General features: G+C 39.3%; 1 protein-coding gene across 4 annotated transcripts in view; it reads right to left on the bottom strand.

Moving 5' to 3' along the window:
- The window catches only part of ADGRL4 (adhesion G protein-coupled receptor L4), a 74,828-nt gene that overhangs the window by 34,246 nt on the left and 18,964 nt on the right, over positions 1 to 21,618 (bottom strand). For all 4 annotated transcript variants that reach the window (XM_082053049.1, XM_082053051.1, XM_082053050.1 and 1 more), the window contains one exon: positions 1,806 to 1,958. In XM_082053049.1, coding sequence (XP_081909175.1) covers positions 1,806 to 1,958 — 153 coding nt within the window. The remainder of the gene's footprint in view (positions 1 to 1,805; positions 1,959 to 21,618) is intronic.

Genomic DNA, 21,618 nt, shown 5'->3' with positions numbered 1-21,618 from the left:
AGTGATGTACCACGTTTGAACCACTGGGAACCCCAGGTATTTTTGATGGCATCTGACTATAAACAAACAGGTTGCACGATGGCATACCCTCCAAAATTCAACCTACGTATTACTGCCACATACATTATATATATACAAAGAAGAAAACATAAGACTTTGCAGAATGTGAAAATATTTTGTGGCCCTACAAACTTGGGTAGGATGAGTACTTGATAGCTCTGTCTTCTGATTTCTACTGGATAACTTGTACTGTATTTACAATGACAACTACAGTAATTGCCTCAGCTATGTATAGTACACCCTGAATATACCGTTGTCAGCTGCTTCTGCGCAAGTCATACCTACTACCTGTAGCAGCAGGTCTATTTGTTACAAAATACATATTATAGTTTCCCTGGCAGATAAAGCAGAAAATTAATTGTGGATCAAAAGGTTGTCTTTAGGACTCGCTGCTTGGTAAAGTAATTGGTACACTTGTTTAATGAGAAAAGGTGCCCACAGGTAATTTTTTATATCAGTGTGCGTTTTTGAAGCTCTGAGCTCCTCCCATATGGATTTGCAAAAAGGAGAAGAAAAGTGGTAAACTAACCGCCAGTAGAGGATGAAAAAAGATCAGTCTGTCCAGGAAAGAAAAGAGGGCAAAAAGAAAAAGAAATTAGCAAGCTAATGGTAAAAACTAAAGTGACAAGAACAGTCAGAGAAATAACTTTGAAGACAAAACTTCTGAAGCTGAGGAAAAGTCATAATGTAAAAATCAAAGCCTGGACCAGAAACTGTGAGAAAATTTACAGCTCAATGTGCTAACCGTCTCGGTCCCAGCTAATTTAAAAACGATTCATAGCGGCTGGATAAAGCAGAGCTCTTTTAGATGGATGTGAGCAATGGGCAAGAAATGTTGATTAGATCACTTTCTGGCTTAATATGCAGCCATTCTGCTGATATTAAGAGCTGTAAGAAGAGAGGTTGTCAGCACTCACAAGCTCACAGGAGACATATCTAGAATGAGACACAGTCAGCATAAAGGTGTAAAGGGCAATAGATTTATTTCTCATTTTCCCATTCCCTGAGGACTGTTGCAACATACAGAGAAAATTACCAGGAGTTTGAAAAAAGAGGATAGTTACAGTTCTCCCATTCAAAGGAAATCCTAAAGGATTGCATAGTTGTTCAGAAATAACATTTTTCCAGAGAACTTTTCCTACCCTATAATCTTGTACATGATCCATCCAACTGCTACAGAAACAGAGGCTGGTGGATGGCACAGGAGGTAGGATAACTGCTGATCTTGCTCATTGCTTTTGATCAGACTTGAAAAATTACCGAAATATCCCAGCCAAAGCCCCCAAACAGAAGATATTTGGAGCACAGCAGGTCAAATGTATAGGGAATTTTGTTGGTCCCAAGAGACCTGAATGCAGAATACTGTCTCACTCTGCTTTGTTTTAAGAATATTATGACCTGGCTCACAGATCAGTGAAACAGTGGCATAATTGGGTGGAATGGCGATTTCTGTGTTACCTTGACTATATATTCATAATTTAAAACTGTGACATGTGGGTTAAAAACATTGTAAGCAGAGACAAGATTGGAATGTTACTGAAAGCAATGGCAGCTGCTGTGTTATGAGTGAGAAGCGTGGGCCTGAACTGGAATATAAAGTCTGTACCAGTGCAAAATATGGGAATTTTATATCCAGATACCAAATGTCACAATTCTGAAAGCATTTTGCTAGGTTTCTGTAATTAACAAACGCAATAAGAGAAAAGTGACAACATAAAGCTAGCTGGCAGACATTAATAACTTACCCACACAGGAGGTTCCATCATTAGGTACAAAAGTTTGTTGACCATTGCTAGATTTGAAGCCGGGCGCACACATGCAGAAATAACTTCCCACTGTGTTTGTGCAATTGGCGTGCTCTCCACAAGGCTGAGTAGCATTTTCACATTCATTATCATCTGTCAAGACATAAATAATGGAAAAATATATTTGCATTTGTCGACTGAAGAAAACAGTAAAGTAAAAGCTTAATTTGGCCTCTGGTATTCGATTTATTTGAGATTTGAATGCTGAGTTGGCACTCTTGGTGTTTGTCTATGTAGTTTTCCCATTGCCAAAGATGTAATCAGGTGTTCAGCAGCACTCTTCTGCCCTCATTCTGCATGAGTCAACAAATGAGAAAACCAGTGGGATATTGAAGTGAGTGGTTTAATTGGATATTCACTTTGAATAAAGGATTGAGACAAGTACAAGTTCTGTGATGGTTGTATTCGATAATGTTACTTTCTACCCAAAAATCTACAGGTAGAGAGTCACCCTGAGTATGCATCTGGGAATTAAGAACCACAGAAAGTGGAGCTCTAAATGGTATCAAGAAATCACCCATTTCCTTCTCTAACACCAAAGCAGGATCAATATAGCTAAACTAGACAGGTTTTTCCTGGTCTGTTTATGAAGACCTTCTGTGGTATTTCTCAGCAGTCCCAGAAAACAAACTTATGAAGTTTACCTCTTTGCAATTGCTGTGCAAGTCATCAGTTTAGCACCTGCAAAATTACAAGCTCTCTTTTACAGGGCTAATCCCATGCCCCAATGATATATGAAAAAGGAATTACATACACAGGTTTTAAGACTACTTCCTCTCTGCAGAGCCTCTACATGTGGTGTTATTGTGAGTACAGGGATCCAGCTATCTTGATCAAAGGTCAGATGAAATCACAAATACATGCTTTGAACTGTATGGTTGATCTTCTGCAATGACTCGGTAAAACTATTTCGCCTCTGGAATCTTTGAAGGTCCCTTTTGTCTATTAAATTTTCAGACGAAAAATTTCAAAAGCTTCCTTATCGTAGACTCTCTATTTATGAAACTGAGAGTAACACTCACAATACTGACAATTCCGTCTTTCCAAATGGACCATTTCTCCCAAAGCACCCCAAAACTCTGAAACAGACAAATCAGCGAAACTGTCCTAAAGAAGACAACACTCTGAGTAGAGCTCTCTAGTTTCTACATCGTAAAAAAGGAAAAGAGTTAAAGGCTTCATGAAGACTAGTAGGATTTTGATCCTGTTCTCAAAAAAAAGGTACTCATAACATGATGAATGACAGCAAAGAATTCTAACAGGGAGAGAAATAACAATTTATTGCAGAAGAGGAATGATTAAGGAGGGTGACAGACAAAAGAAATATGATTTCAGAAAAGACACCCAGGGATGAGTTTCAGAAAAGTGCTACTACTTCCTGATGGTCAGTGTTCTCATAAGGTGTTTACAAAGACAGGTTACAGATAAGTAAAGTGTCATGTAAGCTAGGGAAGTGGCAAGATTAGACTACACCAAGAGCTGTAAAGGATGGCAGGAGTACATTTCTGCAATATAAATTAGTCACAACTCCTAGAGTAACATTGGAAAAGGACATTTTCCAGATTTGAAGTCTGACGTGATTTCGTACGTTACTCAGTTGACTCAGAGATGCAAATATCAACTCAGAACCGCAGCTTTCCTCAGGGGAATTTGGGTCAACAGTATCAAATGGATTATGCTCATTATAACTAAAATTGAATGTAATTTAATGAGGAATCCAAGTATAAAAGCACTTCGCCAACACACGTCAACATTATTTATTCTACAGCTCTGGTATTCATGAGAATACTGCAGAGAAGGTGTATGATTTGGATATTACTTAAAGAATGCCAACGTAAAACCAAGCCAGTGTAAGTAAATTATGATAGGGAGGAAAAAAATGTGGTGTTAATCCAAGTTCAAAAGCTGAGCATGAGAATATGAAAAACCCAGTTTGGCACTTGCATTGCAGAGATCAGGCCCCAGAACACTTTACAAATCATGGGAACAAGGTCCAGTTGTTCAAGTGTCATTTGTGTGTGTTTGTGTGTCTGGGTCTTTGGCAATCGCAGTTTGCTTCCAGATCCTGGCATTTCATGACAAAAACAAGTGTACTACCATAAACTTAGTCTTGGGAAAATATTATAGATACTAGAAAACAATGTGTTGACCTTGGAGAGCTCACGGGATGGTATTCATGGAAGACGAAAAGTAAAAGGACACTGATCACTGCAGGACTTCATTCAAAGTAGAGGAATAACAGAGCTGACAAGAAAAAAGATATAGGCTACATACAAGAATTTTCCTTTTGTATTTATTTTCTAGCAGCTCAAGTATAGTCCTCAAAATCCAACACTAATACCTTTCTTCCGGTAGTTCAAAGAGTTCATAAACAACATTAAAATGACTCATGCAGTGGTCATGAATAAATTCTTTACGATTAGGCCTAATTAACTCTATTGGATTACTGGTGTTTTTCCTCAATATTTAGGATGTCTGTAAGGTGTTTAATGATGACTATATTGCCTTAGAAGGCTTGCCTATTGAGAGAACCTTTTCAATAATTTGAGAAATCATCAAAGAATAGAAGTAACTTACATTGCAAACACAAGAATGGCTATTTTAAAGACTTAAATTCATAAGGAGATTTCAGTATTCCTATGGTCTAATGCAATACTGAGCAAACCATGCTGAGGGATAATTTGCTGGACCACATCCTGCTTCCATTGAAATTAATGGCATAAAAATCAGTGATGTAAGTAGGCCCAGAGTGGTACTCGCTATGGAAAACTACTGGGTTAATGAGAAAGGCAAGTGTGGAAGAAGTTTTCAAGAAAAAAGGAGTTTCATATACAGTTTGACTAGATGTGTTTAAATAAGCTGTCCAATTTCACACAAAATGTTTTACAAGATCAACAATGATGGCAAAAATATCTTCTAGTTCTCTGTAAAAATTATTTGAATCTTTTCTTCAGACAGCAGTTCAACGTGAAGCCCAGGGGCTTAAAGTAATTTTCCAAATCTTACATGATGTATAATATTATTGGATTTGTGATTTAAAGGACATCAAGAAAAAAAAAAAATAGGATTTCTAGATGGAAAAAAGTTCTGGGATGGGTTTTGTTTGTTTGTTTAAGAAAATCTTCTGTCTATACTGAGAAGATATTTTTAAGGGAGCAAGCGTACAATCCACCTGCATTGTTGCTACCTAATTTAATTACATCATGTGCATTCATTGCTGGCACAGATACTCATTGAACACCATAGGCAGTATTGCAGGAATGCACATTCCTTTAAAGGTTTTTTTTCATTGTTAAGTGAAATATGCAGGATTTTTATCTAGGACTATATTACTTTTTTTTTTTTTTTTTTTTTTTTATAAAGAACATTCAGTTCTTTCAGAAATTTTGAAGCATGAAATACAAAAAGGAAGACTGATTTGTGGATTTTAGGGCCATGATGCAGTTGAAAGCTAGAGGAATCTGATAAGATTTTAGGAAAAATTATAGAGGAAAGTTTTACCCTGTCTTATATCCTATTTTAATATTGGATGGTTTAAAAATTATAATCTACAATCAGAAAATGCTGGGACAGCTACAAAATGAGACCATTATTATTGTGATAACCATAAGAAAATGCTTTTATTTATCAATTTTAGATATAAAACTTTTGTAATACTGTTTATGTATTTTAAATAAAAAATGTCATAATGGAAAATCTTATGGTGGCAGATTCATCAAAACAGCTTTGAAGGCTTTCCATTGCACTGAACGCATCTCCATGATAGACTTTCTGATGTTATGATGACTTTTGGATTGAAATTTGTCATTTTGATTCACAATCACATAGCAGTTGTGGGTTTGGTTTTTTTGCTGTTTTTTTTTTTTTTTTTTTTTTTTTTTTTTTTTGTTTGTTTCTTCCTTCAAGTAACAAACACACAAGGTTGAAACCACTTGGATTAAACAGAGTGATTTGTGCCTGTTCAGTCTTTTCCAACACATGCAAAATGAGATTATTGTAGAAATGAAACTTTGTATTATAGAATATATTCTGGGATCTCTGGTACTGAATTAAATTGATATCAGTAAGCCTGAGGACCTTTATTAATTGGTAAGTGTAAAGACTGGAAAACTAGCCATGTTGAACCTGGAGTTTGGTCACTAGTGGTAGCCAGCTGGAGGACTCTTATGATGAGAAGGTCCATGGTTGAAGGAGCTTGCCAACCTGTGAGCCCACCACAGGGAAAGCCTGCCCTGGAGCTGCACAGCCCATGAGCTCAGGCCTGGACTTTCATGCTCTTGGTCACCTGCAGAAAAGCTGGAATTCTCCAAGTCATGTATAAAAATCCAACAGTTAGACCTACATCTCTAGAGGCTGTCTGCTGGGGCCTCACTACAGGTAAAGCACTCAAGGCTCTTGCTCCTCTGCTGCTTTTGGCGGTGGTCCCAGTCTTGCTCCCCACAGAGAGCAATCTGTGCTGTGGCCAGGGCGCTTTGTGGGGTCTGACCTGGATGCCCAGCCAGGCTGGCCAGAAAGGCAACAGGCTTCCCAGGGCAGCAGAAGGCTGGCTGTTCCAGGGGAACTCTTTTGACACCTTGGCATTCCAGGGAAGGAATTTAACGAATCAGGAACTCCTGACCAGGGCTTGACAACCTGAATTTTCCCAAAGCCAGCCTGAACAAGCCTAGGCACGATGGTGTGATTTTCACAGGTTTAATGAAAGCCTAGTGTTCCTAAGGACAATAAGAGGCTCATACTGAGGCCATTGCTGTATACTGCAATATATTCACATTCTATATGATGCATTGCACAGGTGACATAAAAAAAAAAAAGCAGCAATTAAACCATCAACAATTAATTTTGCCCCAGTCCAGGCCTTTTGAAACCAAGGTCTGAGGCCTTTGGGGCACACCCATCTAATCAGAACAGCAGTGGCAGCACAGGGCTGGGGACCAGTATCAGACACAGTAGGCTGAAAAGTGGACAGCACTGGGTAGGAAGGGAAGGCGGCTGGAGCGGCTGGGGAATACATTGATTCACTGCATCCGGCTGTTCTCTTTCGACAGCAGCCTCTGCTGCCAAAACTGCTATGCAGCCCCCAGGGGAAAACTAAAACTACCCTTCCCTAGTGTAACCCTCATGGGAGAACAGTACTTCAAGTGCCTCACTTAACCCCTCAAAAGCAAGGAAATGAAAGGCTTCCTGTAAAACAAATTCCAGTGCTACTCACCCCGCTGTGTTTAGCTTGTCTGGAGGTCTCAGAACAGTGGGTGATCTTACATACATTACTTCTGTGCTGCAGGACTGTGTGGCTACAGCCATCACAGCCTGAGTTAAGAACAGCGATACCATTAACAACCTTGCCTTTCCTTCCTTGTGATGTGTTTCCATTAATGGTAATTTAACACAATTTGTTTATGATTCTCCAAAGATTCAGCGTTCAAGTTTGGTCTAAATCAGCATGAAAGAGCAGATGCTTAGAAAAACCTCTTGAGACTGCAGAACTGGGCTGGAAATCTCATTTAAATATGAATTGCTTTCATAATGGGCCCGATTCATCTTTGTCCTACACCAGGGCAGGGGACCATGCAGTTGCAGCACAGGAAATCTTGCCACTGCAAGCTCTGTCTAGCTAAAATTTTGTAACTCGCTCCCTCCTTGCATAAGCTTTTCACAACGCCTTCTCAGGATGTTATTATAGCTTGCCAGGAGCTTTTAAATGGTTTGAACTTTATGGCTTTGCAGATAGCTGGACTCCAAAAAGCCCTTGTTCAGCAAACAAATATTTTCTCTCACATCCTTCACAGGCTATATGTATACACAGAGCTGATTTCGGATCAGCAGTTCTTTCATGTCTAGCTGCACTGAAGTGTCTCAACAAAATTCCCTTAGTCCCAGTTTAAGGAATGGGGCAGAATAAACTAAAAGAACATGTTCCTACATATTCAAAACACACTTAGGTTGAGTTTCAGAGAATGGACAAGATTCAGAGAGGTTAATATATTATCTAAAATGCTTTCCTCATCTTGTGCTGGTATTTTCAGACATTACAAATTAAAGATGAAAAGCATTTATCATTGGGTAAGTGCCAGTGATGAAACTATTATTTGTTCAGCCACACAGAACAACTTGCCTTTTCAACACTTGCGAAGTATCAAAGAAAGAAAATCTATAATTTCTGATCACTCATATGTGAAGAATAAGGGGGGGATAAGGAGGGGTGGAATCTTTAAAAGGCTAGTCCTTGGCTGGAAACAAACCATTTACCCAGACAAGTATCTGCAGGAATTTGAAAATAAAAAGGAGAACAGGGCACTCAGATTACTGAAACAGAGGAAGCGGGGGGGTGGAATAAAAAGCTGTTGAGTGGCCCTGTCTCATCTTTTCCCCAGCATTACCTCCTCTGGGGGGCAGGAGTCTGGGTTCACCACAAACAGTAGCAACATGCCCCAGAGGAGATCTTAGAGCTGCACTGACCTGTGGATACTCAGCAAGAAAGATTCAGAGCTGTACAGCTACAAGTGGGGAGCTTCAGTTTGGGTGTCCAACCCCCAAATTTATTGTCTGTCTGATACCCCTTCCCTGACCAGACCATAAAGGAAAGACCTGTAACTGCTGTGAAGATTCACCCTTTCTATTACAGGCAAAGCTCAGAGCCGGTCAAGCATCCCCCGCTGATGTGGTGAGCAGGGTCTCTGGGCACCTGTCACGGGTGCGGGTGAAGAGCACAACCCACACTGCAGCGCAGGCACAAGGGACCAGGAGCTGCCACTCACTCTGCAGGGAAGCAGACCGTGACCTCCTTGCACCTGGAGCACGGCAGGCTCCCCCTCTGCCTTCTTCCCAGGAACGTGGCGTTAATTCACCAGCTGAGCACCTGGCCTGATGAGCTGTTAAAACGCAAAGCTAAAAAAGGAGAGAGACTGAAGCAGAGTAATGTCAGAGACAGGAAAATGGAAAAAATCCAGGATGAAGATGGTCTCCTGGAGTTCTCAGATTGGCTTTTTGAGGTAAGGAGTGACAACTGAAGGAATTATCTGGAAAACTAGATTACAGACACTGAATAGGAGAGGGTAAAACAATTAGCCCATTTTCAGTACAAGTCACACACAGCTCCTGGCTAGCCACACTGTGAACTCAAACAACCCCAGGCTCCCATCTGAGGGGATGTGAACGAGTGAGACATCACCACTCAAATCTAAACAGTTTGGTCCCAACCAAGAGATAAGACAGAAGAAAAACAACTCAGCAAACAGTTTGATTAAGCGGAAAGAAAGCTTTCAGGCAACAGTTTCCCAAATTTCAAAACAGAACTGAAAGACATTTATTTAGAAAGTGCAGCCAGGAAATGCATCAGCACTTTACAGCTTATATATGAAAACCACTGTGGTGCCATCATGGTATGAGTAAGCAAGATGTGAAAAAGGGGGTGAGACAACACAGCTTGAATGAGGCAGAGGAACATTAAGCGTTATCTGATGAGCGTGGTCGAATTTGCTACGAGCATGCAGCAAAGGCTCTGATAAGAAATAATGGTGTTTTCTGTCAGGATATGGACTTAGTCACACAGGACTAAGTCCTGGGGTCTTGAATGCCATGTGGAAACAACATCTCTAATTCTGAAGAAGGCATTCCCATCACTCCTTCTTGTGGCAGGCTCTAAAACAGCAGGTTTGTTTTTGCATTTACTTCTGCATGAGCAGAACAACATTCTCATGTTTAGTTTAAGTGTATGAAAAATCTGTTTTCATAACAGAGCCCGACCTCAAACTCACTGAAGTCCAAAGAATGGCTCCCACTAACCTGCATCTTTGCTTTTATAGAAGCAAAGGGGCAAAATCTGCCAAGAGTAGAAGTCAGGAATGAAGACCACATTACTCTTCCTTTCCTCACCCCACACAGATCTGATTACCAAGACCTAATCTCAACATCCTGGCAGGCACCTTGTGTCAAGGTTATTACTTGAGGATTAGACAGAATGTAATTGACACACATCGTCAGTTTCTTGGTTTTCTTCCTTGAAAAACACAGAACTAAAACAAGGTGAAGTGCAGCTGAATGGGAATATGCTTTCGAACTGCCAGCAGTGTATAGGTGTCAACGTTTTTCCCAGTGCTACCAGCAGAAGGCTTTTAGAAACTTCCCTGTTACTAAATTACATCATTCCCAATCCAGCTTTCACTTTTCCTGTTAGCTTGCTTATTTTCACTAAAACTCATCTTTTAACTGAAAAGTAAAACGGCATATGGACAATCAGAGAATATTTTTGCTTAAAGGAAAGTGGGCAACACAGCAGTCCCTTGCTGAAAGGGATTTGCCAGTGGGTAACTATGACCCCGGCAGAACTGAATGGGCAGCCCAAGTGGAAGTTCTGTTTCAGCACTGCTGATAGAGCTGTACTTTATGTAAAAAACAAAACAGCAAGAAACAAAAACAAACAACAACAAAACAACAAAAAAAAAACCCCACAAAAAACCAACAACACCTCCCCACCCCCAATAAAGCAAATTTCTTGCAGACTTCCCACTGCATTTTCCACTTACCATAATGCTGACATAGAACTGGCACCATGAAAGTAGATATATTGAAACATGAGGCTGAAATTTTGATTACATTGTTTAACCCTTTCTTCAGTTTATACACACAAATGCCATGATTTATTTCTGCTGTGCTCACACATTCTACCCAATACTCCAAAAGCCACCATATAATAACATTCAGGAAAACATGACTCAAAGTTGTTGTTCAATTCCTAATGCAGCTGGTTGTTTTTATTTCCAACACTCATTTCTGAAAACTCTGTTTGCAGAATTCTCTGGACCAAATAACATAAACTCAGTATGGCACATTCTGGTATTTGTCTAAATCCGAACTTTCTCTTTCATATTACAGCAGAAACTTTAAACCGCTCTCTCATAGCAGCTGCAAAGAGATTGCACTCTACCGTGTACCAAATCTTGGGATCCACCTGAACTGCATTCAACAAATGTTAAATGCATCTAAAGAAAGGCAGTATAACCATATCAGGATTACTTAATCCATATCTAATCCCCAACAACTACTAGATGGATGTCTGCTACGACCAGTCACACATGGGCCATCACTCAGAGGTCTCGATCTCTCTGGCTTCTTCAACAATGCCCCATCTAACAGCAAGTGAAACACAAGGCTGGAAGTCAGGATGAACATGAATTCTTACATCTCACATTTCCAGGCTACCTTTTTGGCCCTGGGGAGATGAATGGAAACTGACAGAGTTTATCACTTTAGCAGCACTTTTGGAAGGGAAAAGAAAAACCGAACTCTACTAAAAATGTGGGTTTTTTTGCTAAATCATGATATTAACATGATTTAAGAGCTTTAGTAGGAAGTCTTTACTTGGACAATAAGGACAGATCCATATGTAGAAAGGACAATCTGGCTTATCAGTGTTTAACTAGAAATCCCTCTCTATGTTTTTTAATCTGTTGCTTAAAAATAGGTGGTACATTACAAAGTGCAGGTATCATTGTACTACATTATCTTCAATAAATTTTGTCCTTTGAAAAATAATTTGCTGTAACATATCCAAAACAGTATTAAAAACATTTCTTGCTTTTAGGTTTTAGATCTGTATTATGTTCCATTTTGGATTTGAAAAGCAGAATACAATAAAGATGTGGTAAAATTGCTGTGAGAGAAGTAATAGCTCAAATAACATGGAAGGCCATAAAACAGTGACTACAGGAGAAACTATTTTTTTCCATTGTGGAACAGTATTCATTGATTTCTGAAACCACAGGCTAATTATGCTCTGAGTGGACAAAGTACTTTAAGGAGTCTAGTCTGGGCAGAGACATTGAGTTCACAATGTACTTTTATCAAACCCAAGTTACACTACTCAAGACAAGAGTAGCTTGATGAAATTTGATTGCTAGTCCTATTCAGAAGGTTAGATGAGGTGACCTAATGCTAGTCTATGGGATGCATGGACCTATATTGCTCTAAGTTAATGTTAAGGTTAGGTCATTAGAAGATGATAACACCAACAGCAAATAATAGATTGATTTTTCTTTTCTTTTTTTCCTTTTTTTTTTTATTTTTTTTTTTTATTTTATTTTAATGTTGATACTATTTCATTCTTGTCAAAAATTACATGAGAACTAAGCATCTTGTAGAGTGGCCCTCATAGCTTTCATGTGGCTTTGGTGACAGTGTGTATTAGCTCTATTTGTAAGTTTTCCTATTTAAATGCTCTGGAATTCAATAGCTTCACTACTGGATAATAGAGTAATTCAACAAAAGGAAATAATTTCAATCTATAACTGAGAAAAGCCATTAATTACTGGAAAACATCCAGTCTCTAAACCTGAAGATATCAAATATGGTCTGGCAAGGAGGAGACAATTAGACTGAGGAATTCTACCCAGAGGGAAAACATGCCAGCATTACTTCAGCTAGACTAATGACTTGAACAATAACCACTGAAGTATTTCCAGCCACTGTCAATGCTGTAAGTATTTAACTCTGTGGTGAAAATGTCTTAACTACCACATATTCTCAGAAACTGACTCCAGCTGTTCATTTCTGATAACAAAAGTCACTATAAAAACATATAGCATTTGGTGTCCCCCCCCTTTTATTCTGCTGTGAATTAAAGCTAAATATAATTATGCCAGTGGAATTAGAGGTTATAAAACTTGAGAGAAGTTAGGTCTATGGTACTGTTCTGGCTCAGTTGAAGGATTGCAGATTTTTGGGTGATCACAGTAATTTTGCGATATAATAGCCAAATATCATCTTAGCAGAATTTACTTATTTGAGAAGCATGTAGCCTTCTTTTCTGGAGTAACCTCTTCCAAAAAACAGACTGCTATAAAGGTCAGATTTCCTCTTTCATCTCACCCTCCTGAACCCTACAGCTTCGAAGTGATGGAGCCTGCAATCTCCTCATGCCAAATGATGTTCATAGAAAGAAAGATCCAGAAAGAGCTAAGACATATAATCTGGAAAACTTTAGCTCCATGTCAAATGTCAGAATAAGTTAAATCAGTCAGGTGCCTTAATGAATTTTGAATATGGTGGGAGTATATAGCATCCTCATTTAAAGTGGCTTTTCCCTTGCTGACTACAACAACTCTGCTCTTCAACACTTATTACATACTAGGTTGAAATACTCTGTTTATTTGTAATCACCGTCATCTACATAATTTTGTCATTTTCTAGTGAGGGTGTTTATTCTTAGATACAGGGGCTAAGGATTTTATTATTCCAAAGATATTAAACACACTTAGTAGGCAAAAACATAAAAGTTCCATTAAAAGCACATCTACAGTTTGGACAGAAATCATACTTATAACAGGGAATAATGTTGAAACATGGCACAAGTCAGAACTGAAAACACTTTCAAGTTGGCCTACCCTAATACAACCTGCCACGTAAAGTGTTATTATGTACATTTTATGCTTGGGAGTGCTGAAAGGCGGGAGGGCATAAATGTGTTGTATAAACGCTCTGTATTTTTCAGCAACCAGAGTCTGTACACCATGCTGGAGGGCTGTGCGGAGCCCAGAGGCTGGTCCCACCGCAGGCAGAGGTCCTGTGTTAGTGCTGCACTCTGGGCAGGCTAATTAGCCCTTTAAATGCAGTCCCCATTAGCTTGGACATGGCACCACGCTGCACAGCCACACTGCTGGCGGCTGTTTGACTTGGTTTATCCAGTTACTGCACTGTGTCAGCCCAGCAGACACTTGGAGACAAAGTCCCAATTAGAAAACGCTGTTGCCACTGATTAAAGTGAATGGTATAATTTACATACTAAGAAGGCAGAAGCCACAAAAAAGGAGAATTGTCATAAGGTACTGAATAAAGGCATGTAAAATACCACAGATTTCCACAAAGTGCCATGTTGGGGATCTGTCAGAGAGGCAGAAACCTTCCACAAGTATTTTTCTAAGTATTACTCATCTGCAAAGTCCCCAGTCAGAAATGCTAAAAACTTGTTTCCTGTGCAAATAACAACAACAACAACATGGCTTCCCTTCCTTTATTGAAATAAACTTCTCAAAATAAGTGCCTAAATCTAAGTTCAAGCAAACATAATAAAGATAAACATCTCTATTATAAAATAGACTGAACTTGCAGAAGCATTGGGTACATTTCTAAAGCATGTTAAGTAGTATCCCTGAAAACTGGGCCAGTTTCCAGATATGCAGACAAGTCCTGCAAACTTGTTTGGAAGTGTTGGACAAGAAACTGGTTTAGTAGAAAAAAAGTAAGAAACACCCAAAACCCCCTCACAACAGTAAAGACTGTTTATTTTTAATCCAGGAAAACTATTACATCATGTATCAAATGTTTTGTTCATTAAAAAAAGTCACTGCCTTTTGTCCTCTGCACCCATCTCTGGATGTACCAGCACAGGCAGTTCTATAGGATATCCTTAGTTTTGCTCCAGAAGTCCCAGCTCATTCAAGATACTGAAGATCCCAGAATAGTTTGTTGGGAAAGATTCTCTGTGCTCAGATTTGATGCAAACTTTTTATTATAGCAAGCATTAAACATTTATTTTGTTTATTGAGTCAAGTGGAGTAGGTTTACATCTCAAATCTAAATACAGATTATGCACAGAGAAGCGTTTAAAATACATTTATTTTCAAATGGTCAAGCTGTTAAATGTGAAAATACTGGGTTAGAGCTGAAATTCTTACTCCAGCTGCCTTGGCCCCAGATCAGGTTCCGTAAAGTCAATTTCAATGATCTCCTCCATAGACCCACTGAAAGATCTGGGATAGGTGACATCTAGAGCCAGGGAAAAGAGCATGTTGGAGATGCAACACACGCTGTTGCAAAAAGGGTACTGTCATGCTTTGGAAAGGCTGACATTTCACAGAGGGCTGACTATTGTTCAGAGGAGAGCTTTATAAGTCCACAAATCTACTCAGGAATCTAAGCAAGGAAAGGGCATTCCTTTTCTCTTAACCAGTGACATCCATGTTACATCTGTTAGAGGCATTTGGCAGAGCCACCCTGTGAGTTAAAGCCCAGGAAAGAAGGAAAAATTGTTTCCTAAGCAGGTCCAGTTTTAGGCTATTAAACTGCAAGATAACGACAGGTTTCTTGAGGAGCAACAAATTTCTTTAGAACTTCATTTGGTGCCTGTTTTAGCCAAAGGCTGCACTGTTGTGTTATTTTATGTTTAAACAGGCCCTACTCTGACAAGCCACTGAAGTCTTTTAAGTCTTCTCATCTTTATTGAAGACAGTACTTTGATCTCAGTGCCAGAAAAGGTCAATGCAAGAACTTCAGAATTAGACTTGTTTACATCCAACATATAATACAAATAAATGAATGTGGCATGGATATTCCAGGCAGATTAAATGAGGTCACGTTTTCCTAGTTCTGCTTAAAATGTTTTTGTTTTTTGTCAACCATTGTGCAAGCAATGCCATCATCAAATCCAATGAAATTCACTCACTGAAGTGCTTCCCCCTTCAAACTGTTTCATCAATCATAGTCCAGAAGGGCTCTGTCATAGGATAATTGCAACTTGGCATATCAACAAAGAGCACCCAAACATCCTCAGCTTCCTTATCTATACAATGGGCAGGGATGACAGCCATTTTATTAGCTGAGATATTGCTACCCCCATCAGATAAAATAGTGTGTTTTGTTGCTTTGATGTGTTCTGTCACCACAGCAGAGCTGCCGTTTTCAACTGCATGTTTAAAGGATGGCTGTGGTGGTAGCTTATGTTCCTCCACTATAACACTGCCTACAAACATCTCGCAGAAAGAGGGAAGGGATGTACTAATAGCACTTCATCAGAAAGAGATGGGAAGAGAAAATGCTGCCACAGTTATTTCTATTCAAGGCATAATTATGGAGTCATCTGTCTTGTATAAATTTGTTTCATTGACGAAGAAAAGATCACTGAAGAGTGAATTCCCACTGAACAGACAGCCAATGGAGAAGACACCCAGAAATTATTTCAGCTATCCCTGTTCTCCTGCCTCCACATAAAGTATCATTAGTCCACAGAATATTTAGTGGATTAAAATAGCATTTGTGGTAACTGCTTATATTTAACACTTCTCCACAATAACTACAACTATTACTTCACTCAGAAATATATATTTTACTTCCACATGCTTGGTTAGATCATGCAGACTTCGAAGGCTAACAAAAAAAATCTGTCATGCAGAGCAATATGCAAACCCATTTATTTTCTATTTAAATCCTTCTTGACGGAGTGGACTTTTCTTGAATTTGAAAACAGCAAGCCTGTTAACTAAACTCCAAAGGTGGAAAAGTCTGCTTGTCGACACCAGGCTTATCTCACTGTACTATCACTTGCGCAATAATTATATCAAGTGCTGTAGACACAATTTAATAATTCAGCGTTTGCCAGCTGCTACTGAAGACTTCCCATCTATACTAACCACGGGGAAGGGCTGTGGACTCTCCAGTGGACTGCTTGACAAATTTGTCCCCATCTTTTATGTCAGCAGTGCTCTAGCATGCCCATTTCTGTTGAGGGATGTTGGGATAATAATAAGAACAGCACAATTAGAATTCATCAGCCCAGCAGAAAAGCTCACCTGTTGTGGCTATTCAACAAGAGGTTGCCCCTGATAACAAAGAGCAAAGTATGGAAGCATAAACTGCTCTGGCAAATACAGGCATCTCTGTTGACCTTCATAGTTCTAGACATACAATATGCCTCAAGAGAGTCAAAAGGCATTTTGATTGGTGCCAAATCCAACAACCCTGACACAATGACGCCCTCTCCTCACTTCGCAGACACAAAAGATAAGTTCTACCACAATTTTCCAGCTCTGTGTTGCTCCTTCTTCTCCTGGAAGGTAGATACTACTCCTTCCTTTACAAAGTAGTTTCCTTTCCTAGTTTTTGAGCTCCACCCATGCTCCTTAGGCCACCTCCACACTGGAGATTATGAGCTGGATGCACCCTTGGAGAAGTGACCTTGGGAGACTTACAGGTTTCATTTTTGTTTATTGACTTTGATATAGACTGTGGGTGGATGTCTGGGGAATCACTTAACCTGCCTTTGTCTCAGATCTCTATCTACAAAATTCTTTCTTTTACCTTGTCTGTTTTGATTTAAGCAAAACAGACCCCAACTCCTAAAGGTCACATGTGCTTCAGGAGAAATATTAACTTGTTTGGCACCTTGATCTTGTTAGGGTAAGCATAAACCAAATAATTAATCCCAAGAAATGAAACAAACTGAAGCTTCCTTTCAAGCACTGCTCTCCAGAATATTTTTACTTTGAGTGAAGGATAGTGCAAGAATAAGTTGCATAGTTAGAAATGTACCTTGTTTACCCGCTAACAAGCAGAGCTAAAAAGTAAATTCTGCCATGGGATTCAAGCAATTTGGAGATTTAACGTTGAATGTCCTTTTGATATTGTAGAGAAATTACACAGTGCACATACTAGTTTCTAAGCTCTGTGCTCTTGTTCCCATTTCTGAGCACTGGAGATGGTCTGGAGACACAGAGGAGTGGTGCTCCAGCCTAATTGAATAATGCATCTCTCTGAAACAGACCAAGCCCTTCCCTAAATCAAGTTTTCTTCTCCTGTGGAAAAAATTGCCTAGCACGAATTTAAGATAAAAATTGTGGCCAAAAAAGAGGGTTGTAATAGTCTATCCTGAGTAGAATCGCTTGTTATTTTTAAGCATCAATGGGCACCTCAAGGCTACAGTGCTCAGTGCTTTAGAAACACCATCAGTATGCAAAATGAATACTTTTAACAATATCTGGTATTTTTTTTAATTCAAAGCTTGAACTCCTGTAGTCACATTAACAACTTTAATACTCTGAGGTTGTACAAGAGAGAACAAAACCCAAGTATCAAATTCCTAGCAACAGAAAACATCTATTTTAAATAAAAGAAAATGACATATTTTCATGTTTCTATTTTCCTGGTTTGCCGGGTACACGCATACACAAGATCAGATTCACAAATACGTAACTTGGCAACAAAGTTCTGCAAACGCATCAGTCCTACCACTTCTCTCATGAAATCCTTTTGTTTTCCAATGTTGCGTACACACCCTGGGTATAACGCATATTAGACCTCTTGTAAATTAATAAAATTTTAAGTATTACATAATTATGCAATCTCATTTTGTTGATACATTTTTGAAATTCTCCTCACAGGAATCTGGCAGATGATAAACTAACAATGAGGAGAATGGAGACTAGCAAATAGTTACTGGAAAAGTCAAGGGTAGAGAATCACATTATCTGTACCTGTTCCTTCAAACAAAAGCTACTGCCACACTTCAGACTTACGGCTCTGACTAACATCTACTGACAGACTTAGCTCATGCCTACCTACCTGCTTCTCAGAGAAAGTAACTATGTAAGGAGTCCTGCCTTGCTGTCTGCATTTAAAAACAGAGAAGCGCTTACCCTTGCTTGCTTTTATTTCCTTCTGCTACACATTGCCATGATGTCTGCCTATATGCTGAAGCGGACTGTCAGTGGAAATCTCAGTGCTGTTTCCACTTCCTTCCCTTTTAATAGCTAGTTCAAGAAAGAGGTAGTAAATTGGCATCTGGAGTATTGGGGCCCAGGAAACTACTCAGCTGCAATTGAAATCTGGTGTGTGTCAGGTGTGACGAGTTCTAGGGAAAAAAAATCAGAAACGTCCACAAATGAACCACAAATGCCAGAATCACAGCATGGTGATGAAAGAGGCTCTTCAATGAACAGAGTGCTCCGTGGTCACTTATAAAGGATTATTCAATTATCTAATAACTAAACCTTTAGATAATGAAATATTTTTTAAAAGGAGGATGAAAAAAAAAAAAGCCAGCAACAAGGACTTTGCTTGAGCAGATGTAAAACTGACACATCTGCCTCCCTCGATACTAGCAAATTGGCTCTTTCAATATGCTTCATTTGTTCTCCTGCCAATTGCTGATCTCTTGTCAATTTACTCTCAAACTTGGAAGAAAATTAAATGGTTTGATGACATATTGGTTTCTGTATTTTATCTTTGAAATGCAAAATATATATTTCAATGATCTTAGAAATGCTTCACATCTTTGAAATCTTTGCAATTGTAAGATGTTGGGCTTGATCCCCATCTGGAACATAGGGGTATAACTCCATCTAACTAAATTAAGCTAGGGAGTTTGTCACAGCTGGTGATCTTGTCCATGGGTTTTCCACACATTAACACAGAAAATGTCATATACTTATTTAGAAATATGCAGCATGAAAAGGGGTGACTCCCTGTATGCTTTAGGCATGCTTGAAATTACCTATACTAGATGATTGCCTAAAAGTGCTTCCTAATAGCCTTAAATACTCAAAATGAAACAACAGAACTGTCATCACAGCAAATCACACAAAGAAAGAAAAATGATAGCAGCATTAACTGCACCAGCCACCTGCTCCATAAAGGTTATTAAAATGATAGAAACAGTATGTTGGCTATGCCATACGTGCTGGCTAAAACCCCTAGCAGGTCCAATATCCTATGCTACAAGTTGTAATTTATATGCCTATAATTTATACAACATCTATCAAAATGCCAGCTGGAAAAGTCTGGCTACTGACTGGTGTATTATAATTCCTTGCTCTGTGGCTACTTACTTCTTTAGTCACAACTTGACAGGAGGATTTCGGCACCAAAAGCAGGACTTCCACAAATGCCTGGATTGTGCTCCTTGGTATGCTCGGAACTGCCTTGACCCTGACAGCAAGAAGTGGCCTGGTCTCTGTTTTTTTTTAGCAATGCTTCAATTTCCCTAGGAACACTTTGCCAAGGGATGGGGTCCTATAAACATGTATTCCTCATACACCTGTGGGGACTTGTGCTATGCTCAACACAGCTGCAACCACTTTTATTCAAACACAAGGAGAGAAAAAGGAGAAAGAGAAGGAGATAAAGGCAATGTCCTCCTCATCAGCAGTGTTTTAGCATGCAGGAGTTTAAAGACAGTCCTAAACAAACCTGCTCTCCTCTGGTCCTGAAAAGCACCCTTATCACCCAGCTCAGTCCCTGAGCAGAAACACACCCCATCTCTCCTACTGAAGCTACTCCCGTTGGCAAAAGCCGTTCAATCAGCCCGAGCCCACAAGCACATCTCTCCAGCTGGGCAGGTAGCCTCTTCATGCGGGAGTCTTGATTTCAGGTTCCTGCCCTAAGGATGCCTAATGTATTTTTTCCAAGAATTGTTTAAAGTAAAATAATCTGTCATATAAAGGAATGGAAAGAGGCTCATTTTCAGAGCCACTGCCACTGTAGATGGCCAATATAGATGAAAGTGTTTCCATTTAGGCATTCTTGACTGAAAACAATGGCTTACCTCTCTTTATGCTAAGCTTACCCATCTGTGAAAGCAGACACATTACAGTTTACCTAACTCAGAGAAATGGAATAATACAACTTCGGCAAAAGAAAGGCTCCATCTCATTGCTTTACTAGACATAAAAAGGTAATATGAATATATGATTTTAAATCAACATTGAGATAGTGTAGACTCTGGGACATTTCTGATATTGCTTTGGCTGGATAATGTAATTCATTTTATAACAGGTCTCTTGCCATGCTTGATATTCCACAGAGCCAGCCTATGTTACAAGATGTACAGAGCTAATCTGCTGAGAAAAGAAATCATAAACAACACTTTAGCCTGCATTATTTTATTCATGAGGGCATTATTCTAATCGGTGCAATCTTAAAGTATGGGTTGGATCCTGGGATCATGTCGCCATTATGAAATACTCAAGTTTGTCAGCTTCAAACATTCTTTAATTCCAGAGGAAGAAGGTGGTGCAAAATCTTTAAAGCTGTCATATCTGTTTTAATGATTTTTTTTTTCTTTTGTTTTTGCATAGTTGTATAAGGAAAGATCTCATTACATTATTACCCATACTTTCCTAAGTGAGTAGTTCGAGCAGGGTATGTACTGCACTGGTAGTTAGTTTCCAGGGTGGAAGTGACAGTATGTGCCTCTGATTGTCCCCAGCACAGGACGCCTGGCTTTCAAGAGCTGCCAAAGCAGGCATTCAGCACTGCAAGAAACAGGAATCTCTTGAGTGAGTTTAGGCTGTTTGTTTTTTGTTTTTTGTTTTTCCAGGACCCAAACAGAATTTTTTGTAATATGTACACAGTGTCCACACATTCCTTACAAGTCAACCATCACATAGTTTCAATAGCATTGTTTTCACAAGGTAATCCTTAGCGATATACAAAATGAAACCTGTTATCTCTTTGATGAATGTGTTTTAAAGTCCAAGGATAAGCGTGGGTAAGTGACACAAAGAAGACAGTGAGGATTTGCAGAGTGATGACAAGAGCTGGCAGAAAGGAAAACTAGTTTCTTTAGCAGTGGCTTCTCAGGGGTTATCGCCCAATATAATTTAGCTGTACAAAACCACACTTGCGCAGTAGATATAAACTGGTATTAAAACTTCATTAGACACTATCCATAGAAATTATTTTAGAAGGGTGGATCTCAAGGTCATGCTGACATTGACCAGAAGTTCTTGCTACATCAGATGCTGAGAGCTGTCTCCCATGACAGTCCTGGTTACTAAACCACTGTTAAATGTCTGTCTTGTCACAGATTTATTCTGTATGTGCTTGAAACTGAACCATGTCACATATTTGGCAGGAAATGTAATCCCTCCACAAAGAGGATTTGATCCTCGGTGTGATCCTGCCATTCTTACACACGAATAGCTCTTGGTAAAGCCAGTATAAGGTCTGTCCATGTAGTTCCATTTTGAATCATAGAATCATCTAGGTT

This window comes from Streptopelia decaocto (assembly GCF_964273445.1).
Source record: "Streptopelia decaocto genome assembly, chromosome: 5".
Taxonomy (NCBI): domain Eukaryota; kingdom Metazoa; phylum Chordata; class Aves; order Columbiformes; family Columbidae; genus Streptopelia; species Streptopelia decaocto.
This window is presented reverse-complemented; position numbering and strand designations above follow the sequence as displayed.